The 7,452-nt window shown below is 42.6% G+C and overlaps 1 protein-coding gene across 1 annotated transcript; it reads left to right on the forward strand.

Annotated features, from left to right (window-relative positions):
• The first annotated feature begins 6,250 nt into the window (after positions 1 to 6,250).
• Positions 6,251 to 6,777, forward strand: SPTSSB (serine palmitoyltransferase, small subunit B). The gene has a single exon (XM_009707258.1). The coding sequence runs from the start codon at positions 6,274 to 6,276 to the stop codon at positions 6,514 to 6,516; it is 243 nt and encodes an 80-aa protein (XP_009705560.1). The 5' UTR covers positions 6,251 to 6,273; the 3' UTR covers positions 6,517 to 6,777.
• The last annotated feature ends 675 nt before the right edge of the window (positions 6,778 to 7,452 follow it).

Genomic DNA, 7,452 nt, shown 5'->3' on the forward strand with positions numbered 1-7,452 from the left:
CAGCAAGGAGGGTTGGTTAGTGTTTACAGATTAGGAAGCTGCTGGAGTTCATTCTTCTGAGCAAGGTAAAGCAGAAACGTGACTGAAAATGCCACTGCCTTTTCTGCCTTACTGTTTCCATCCATGAAGTATTTTTCTACTCCTGGAAACTTTTTTTTTCAAAAAAAAAAAAACACACCATAGGCACAGTTGAACCATGTTCACCCACATGCAAAATGTCTGAGTCATGTACAGCAATAAAATTTTACCAGCTCTGAATTTCGTTCTGGTGTTGCATGGATGGTGGCAAGAACACGTATGTGAGAAGAGTTCACAATTCCTGTACCACGGTAGCTGGCAGTAACCTATGGCCCAAGCATGTGATGAGGTGCTGATTCAGGAAGATGAATGTTGAGGAAGAGAAACCAGAGATGGCCCCACTGCTGCTGTGCGTTTTTCCTCCAGAATTAGAGGTGGGGGGTTATTTATTAAAATCTATATGTAAAGACACTTTTAATGGTGCATACTTGTCCATAGTGGGAACTATGCTGGGATTATTGCTGCTGTTCTCATTCACATCCTTTGTTTTTGCAGGCAGGTAATGCCAGACAAGCTTTAGGGCACACTTAAACACCCATGTGTAAATACTACAGTAACCTGAGGGTTCTGCTTGTCAGTAAGTAACAGGCAGCTTTCTAGGCTGAGCTGATGCTATGTGGCCACGGGCCACGCTGCATATGAGGGATCTGGGCAGTGCAGATGCAATAGAGGAATAGATGGTGTCCCTGGGAAATGCTGGCATTCAGATTCTCTGCACAATTTTAACTGCTGCTTCATGTAAACTTCTTCCTATTTACTGGTCTGCAGGATCTCTATTTCATTCCTTATGCACTATGCTTGGTGCTAACTGAATAAAACATATTAAAGCAAATGCATGATGGACTGGGAATGTGAATCCCTTTGTTGTTCTATTTGCGCTTACAGAAAATGTCGGTCTACATAAAATCAATGGGTTCACCCCAGAGTTACGTTAGCATTAAGAGGTGCAAGGTACAAGGCACCAATAGATAAATGTCCTTAGATAAGGACAAGATTGGTGCCTTGGATAACTCAGTATACTCTGTCTGAGTAACAGCAGAACAAACCCCTTTAACACAAAATTACAAATAAGTGAGAACAATTACAGATAAATAACTTGCAGAAAGGCTATATATTTTAGTACCCAAGGGGGATGACTACCATGGCTACCTATTCCTCTTCTAATAGCTGAAATTATTTACCTATCAGACAACTTTAAAATTACTGCACTTTGCCTTGTCACACCTGCCGTTTGGAGCCTGCATGTTGTAGGTCTCCTGCATACAAGACCAAACAGAGGCCTCAGGGGCTTGCGGCAGGATTTTACTTAAGCTTCAGCACGAGTGCAGTCCCTTAGGACTCTGCAAAACCCGCCACCTTGCTTCTGTGCCATCACAGCAATTATTTAGCAAATGGCCAATTTTTAGCCAATTAAGTATAAGCATTTTGTGGATGGATGGATTGTTTGCTTGTTTTTCCTTCCTACCTTGTTTATAACACTTGGCCCTGCTTCCTATTCAAAGCATCGGCCACCACCTGTTTAATGATGATGGGGCTATCTCCAGCTCCACGGTTTGATTTTTCCCCACCCTAGATAAACTTATCTAGACCTGAATATATGTTGGAAACCCTTTTCTCTGTATGTGTAAGTCAACCAAACTCTCCTCTTGAGGGTGTAAGGTGTTTTTTCAAGCATTCTTTGGAAACCAGTCTATCCCAGTTCCCCTACCAGAATATTTCTTTCCATAGGAATTTCTCAGCAGGTGCTGTCCAGCCACCAGTCAGAGCTGCAGACTGCTAGTGTGAACAACGTCCCCCAAACCCTTGTCACTCGAAGCAGAAATGATATAGCAAAGTACCTAACACTGGCATCTTCAGGTTACAGCTCCAAACACTAGCTCTAACACTGGGAACTAAGGTTAATAATAAAGAAATTTTTGAGATTAGGTATGCTCTTAAATGAAACCTGGGAATTTTTTTTTTGGTGATGATTTATCTTTTCAGCTGCCCTAATCAGAGACATGTGTCAACAAGCAAGAAAATCAGGTTGCCACTTAAAACAATAAAAGCTGCTTTACAGGTTTCTCTTGCTTTTTTTGCTTGGAGGTGAAATTGCTGAAAATAATTTGAATATTGCTTAATGGCTTTAGAAGCTGAATTCTATTCATTTTATTCATAGCTGGCTGTAACAGTCCCATGGCCTCTAAACAGGAAGGCATTTCCACAATGCAGTTGAATACTTACATTCAAATTTGTAGACAAATGAGGGCTAAGTTAAAATTGCATAACAGCAAATTATCTCCTGTTCTGGAATATTGGGAACTGATGAGCTAATAACACAGGACCATTTCAACTCAGAGCACCAGCTGATTGCAGCATTAATGTAATAAAAACCAGTAATGCTTGAAAATTTAAGTGGAAGCCTCTCTAGGACAAGTCCTGTTTAAAATGCAGAATTTTTAGCCTCAAAAGTTTCTGTTTGTCTAGTGATCTGCTATGCCCCTGGATTATCGCTACAAGGTAATTGGTCTGGGTGGTGAGGCTTCCTGAGGCCTTTGGAGGTGTGGAGCTTTGGGCTATTGCTTATGCTTACAACTGGCCCCGAATTAATGCAGGTGGGGTACCTTCAGAAAAGGTATCTATGTCACAGTAACACCGTGGATTCTTGTAGCTCATTGACCGAGCAGCTGGTTTAAGATGGCTTTTTTTTTCTTTTCCTCCTATGTTTTCCTTTTATAAATTATGCATCTTGAATTGCATTATCCTGAGACACTCCTCATGTTTGCTGCATTTGCAAGACAGTCCTGCTAACGGAGAAGGTCTCTGGGTAGATTAAATGCAGTGGAAGTGTGTTAGTGGTGAGGACAAAGACTGTAATTTGACTGACTGTCTTTTACTTATCTCAACCTCTATCATTCATCTGGAGACCACACAGCCTCTGCATTAAGACAGCCTGCATTCTTGCTGGTAGTCCAGGGAGTCCCATTATGGCTGTGTCCAAGTGCCTGGGGATGGGGTTATCCCCCTGTGCCGTGAACTGGAAAAACCGAAGAAGCACGGGCTGGCTGCTTGGGCTTGGTCACCGAGCTGAATGGAAACACAATCCCCAGGCTGGAGAAAGAGTAACAAGGTCTTTGGTATAAATTAATCAAAAGGTCTGCTCCTTATTTTAATTACTTCATACTTCATTCACGTATCCCTCCAAGACAGCAACGTCTAGTAAGTGATAGTGGTGAGTCTGCAGCCTGGTAGACTGGTCTAATATCAGTAAAATCAGCCTGCGGAATTTTTTTCCTGTCTTTGGCTGTTCCTTATACCAGCTCTGTATCGAGATATACAAGCGTATGTGCCGCTGTGGGCAGAAAGCTCTGTTATCCTGGGATCTCAAACCCATTGCAGCACCCCTCTGGTAACCTCATAGCCTTAAACACTCCAGCCTTGCAGTTTCTCTGTGCAACAGTCATGCTTAACAGATATTTACCCAAGAAAGTATGAGTTTACACAGGTATAACCCCAGTGTAAATACCATAACCCTAGATAATATGAGCAGGCCCTTATCGTTTTCCTTTCAATTGTATAGGAAGGGGCTTAACCTCTTCATTGAAAAATGCTGCTCTTTTTGCAGAAGGTATACATAGAGAAACTTTTGGCTCCTAGTGAGTCACAGTTTGCCAGCTCTGCCATTTTTATTACAGGCTTTGTAATATTTACAAGGCTTTAAGGCCTCTCTTGAATTCTGCCTTAAAATAAATTTTCTGAAAGCAATCATCTTCCATTCATACCAGGACAGAAAGCAGTGGTGGCCTTTCTCCCCAGCCCGTACCCTTGTAAGTAAAGCTGTTCACAGCAAAGTCACTCACTGCTAAATTTAAAATGGAAGCGATCTACCCCTCAAAAGCATGGTAGGTGACCTCTTGGTCTCGCAGATGTAGTCATAGAATCATAGATTCATTATGGTTGGAAGAGACCTCAAAGATCATCAAGTCCAAGCGTACACCCGCTGCCACCATGCCTGCTAAACCCACTAAACCATGTCTCGAAGCGCCACATCTAAACGTTTTTTGAACACCTCCAGGGATGGTGACTCCACCACCTCCCTGGGGAGCCCGTTCCAATGCCTAACGACTCTTACAGTGAAGAAGTTCTTCCTAACATCCAGCCTAGTCTAGGAGATACAGGCAAGATGGAAGTGAAGGAAACAGACTGCTTTGGGAGAAGGAGGGCAAAAAAGATATATTGGGGAAGGTATGGATGGTTGGTGGACACAGAAGAAGAGGGGCTGGTGGAAAGTAAAGGCTGGGTGGGTGATGGGGTGAGTACAGAAATTTTTCTGCATCAAAATCTGCTAACACAAACAAACCTCCCTCCCTTTTTCATGCACAGTGTTTCCAGTTTCACTGCGCTTGTTGCCAGCAAAGAGGTTGCACTCATGGGGGTGTTGAGAGTTGAAGAGCAATTGGGGAACAGATGCGAGGAGGTCTGGACAGGAGGCCCAGGGATAGGAGGAGAAACACAGGGAAAGGAGCCAGCACATGGATGAAGGAGGGCGAACAAAGACAGTCAGTTCCCTTATCAGCAGTGCTGGACAGGCACTTGGAGTGCCAATTCAGTCAGACAGCCTGTCACACTTCGGGTGAGCCTGCAGTTACTGCTTTCGCAAAGAAGAAGGGGGAAAAAATCTACCTTACGGCATCTCCAGCTGGCGAGGTGTGAGCTAGCCTGGCAGGATGCTCCATTTCCAATGTTATGTGGGAGTGTTGAACTGGCAGTACTGGTGACCTAAAGGAAGAAAGATGGAGAAATACGATCCGTCAAGGTGTGTGCACTTAACAGTCCGTCCACCGGACAAAAATTTTACACATCAGTAACCAAAGTAAAGCTGTTACAAAACAAACCAGGGATCCTTTTTATTGGTAATTTGTCTTCCCTTCAGTAAATACTCACGTACCACCAGAATATACTGTACAGCCCCTAGAGGCAGGAAATCACTGACTATTGTAATATATTGGCCTCTACCAGTGGTCCATCATTATTTTAATCACAGGCTGCAAATTTTCCAGTGCTACCTTAGTATTTGTTGCCTTGGGGTACAGAAAATTTCTGCTGCCCGAAACTCACTACCAACACAAGACTCGAGGGACGTTACATGTCCAAGCATCTCTGTTCCTGGCATTTTAGGCAACAGAAGTGTAGGACAAAATGATACATTAGAAGGTTTTCCAGCAGGACTAAAATCTGCTGTAATCCCATTTACTTTGTGTGAGCTGACCTGGTCAGCACGTCTGTCCTTAAACTCAACCACCAAAATAAAGGAGTCTTTCTGTGAAGTCTCGTACAGTTGCTTACCGTTCTGTGTCTGTATTTTCTCTAAGTAGATGTTTTTAACCCGAATTTAAAGATTATTTAAAATAGTGAAAAGCAATTTTAACAAAAACCAGTGGAAAGTAAAACCCATTTCCTAGGTAATACTTGCTCAGCCATTCTCCTTTCTGTGTGGAGACGGGAACAATGAATGCATAAGGGTATTACCTGAGAGGAAAATCTTTCCTAGACTTGTAACTTCCATTAAATACTCTTTTCCATCTGTAATGTATCTTATTTCTTTGGAATGAGCTGAAAAAACTTCTTACGCTATTGGAGATTACTTTTTTCCCTCCCTTTCATAGCTTGTATTTTCTTTATTCCCAACAATTGCAGAATAATAAAAATTGTTATCAGAAGTAAGCAGAGGAATTTTTACCGAGCAGTTCTTTTAATCTCATCTTTATTCCAGAGCATACGAGTCAGCCATTCACATTTACAGAAGCTGGCCCAAAGCCCTCCATTTAAACGCATATCTCCCTGACTTCCACATGAACCCTGTGCCTTTGTAAGCTAATGCGGTTTTAATTCCTACAGCAGAATGAATAGGAAAACACACTCATAATCAGAACGTAGGAATTGAGAGTGCCCAACTGATACAGCTTCAATAACTGCAAGCAGCACTTGCTAGTTCTAAAGATTGTTTTCCTCTGCTCCAGGGCAGCAGAGGCTGGTGATGGCACCGATGTGTTTATATTTGAACTTTATTTTATGTAACAATTACATGTGGTATCAAACTTGGAATGAGGGTCACCGCATCGTTTTTTTAGTTCCCCGTCTTTCTTTCCACTGCAGCTGTAATCCAGACTTCTCTATCGTTACAGGTCATCTCCTCAAAATCACTGAAAGCCGAAGATGGATATTAAGCGTGTGAAGGACTATATCTATTGGCTGTACTACCAGTACCTTCTGATCACCTGCAGCTACGTGCTGGAGCCCTGGGAGCGGTCCATGTTCCACACCATCACCGTGACTGTTTTCGCTATGGTGGTGTACACGGCTTACGTCTTCGTCCCCATCCACGTCCGCTTGGCTTTTGAGTTCTTCTCCCAGATATTTGGAGGCCAGCCCGAAAGCACGGTTTCCATCGTGAACTGAACTTGCCTGAGTAGTGATTAGCAGCTCTTGCAACTTGTGAAATGCAATGTCTTCTTCAATTTTGTGTATTTATTCTGAAGCAGTTTTGCAGTTACGAAAATACGGTTTTCTCTTACAAAACACGGCTTGCTTAATTACCATAGCTGAAAACCAGAATAATGCACTGGCTGCGCAGTCCCTGTTAAATGAAACACAGGCCAGCTTTTGCTGCGTGATAATGAAACACATCACCTGGAATGCCACGTCTACCTAATACTCAACCGGCTCCCACTTTCAGCACCCTAATTTAGTCACACTGGCACATATGAAACAGCAAAGACAGTTCATGATGGCTGTGAGGAGGGGTACTCCGCTCATTATACACAAAGAAGTTCTGCCAACAGAGTGCAGTGGCAAAACACACCATGCCTTCCTCGACTCAGGTTAGAGAATATAAGGAGATGAGTATGATGATTTGAGTACTAATATCGGGCTGGTTATTGACTTCTGGGTTTTAATGGATGGGAGGGGAAATTAGAAGAGAAAGTAATAGAATATGAACTTGAATCCAACTTTTTGCATCGAAGTTGCTGCATCTGAGTTTAGATGGTCTAAGGTAGTAAAAAAAACATGCTGAAGGTAATCTCGCAGTTTACTGAAGATGACAGAAAGAAACAGAAGTGGCTGTTTCAGTGCACTCCTGCCACCTTTGATAAAAACAGACATCTTTTCTTTCTGCTACCATTCACCAAGGCAAGCAAAGTGCATGTCTGCGCCAGAGGAAGATGATCCAGAAAACGGTGGAAGTAATATTTTAATAACTGCAGGGAAGTCTGAGTGCTTAAAGAGATCTCTTTTATAAAGAAGAAATCAGATTTATTATAATTGCCTGTGGGGAGTTTCCTGAACAATGGAAGGTTTGTTTCGTTTTCACTCTACACCTCAATCAAACGCCAA

Source organism: Cariama cristata, unplaced genomic scaffold (assembly GCF_000690535.1).
Source record: "Cariama cristata isolate BGI_N322 unplaced genomic scaffold, ASM69053v1 scaffold39479, whole genome shotgun sequence".
NCBI lineage: Eukaryota > Metazoa > Chordata > Aves > Cariamiformes > Cariamidae > Cariama > Cariama cristata.

Bases quoted from the DNA above. Each gene is read 5' to 3' on its own strand.
- SPTSSB (XM_009707258.1), top strand. From the start codon at position 6,274: ATGGATATTAAGCGTGTGAAGGACTATATCTATTGGCTGTACTACCAG.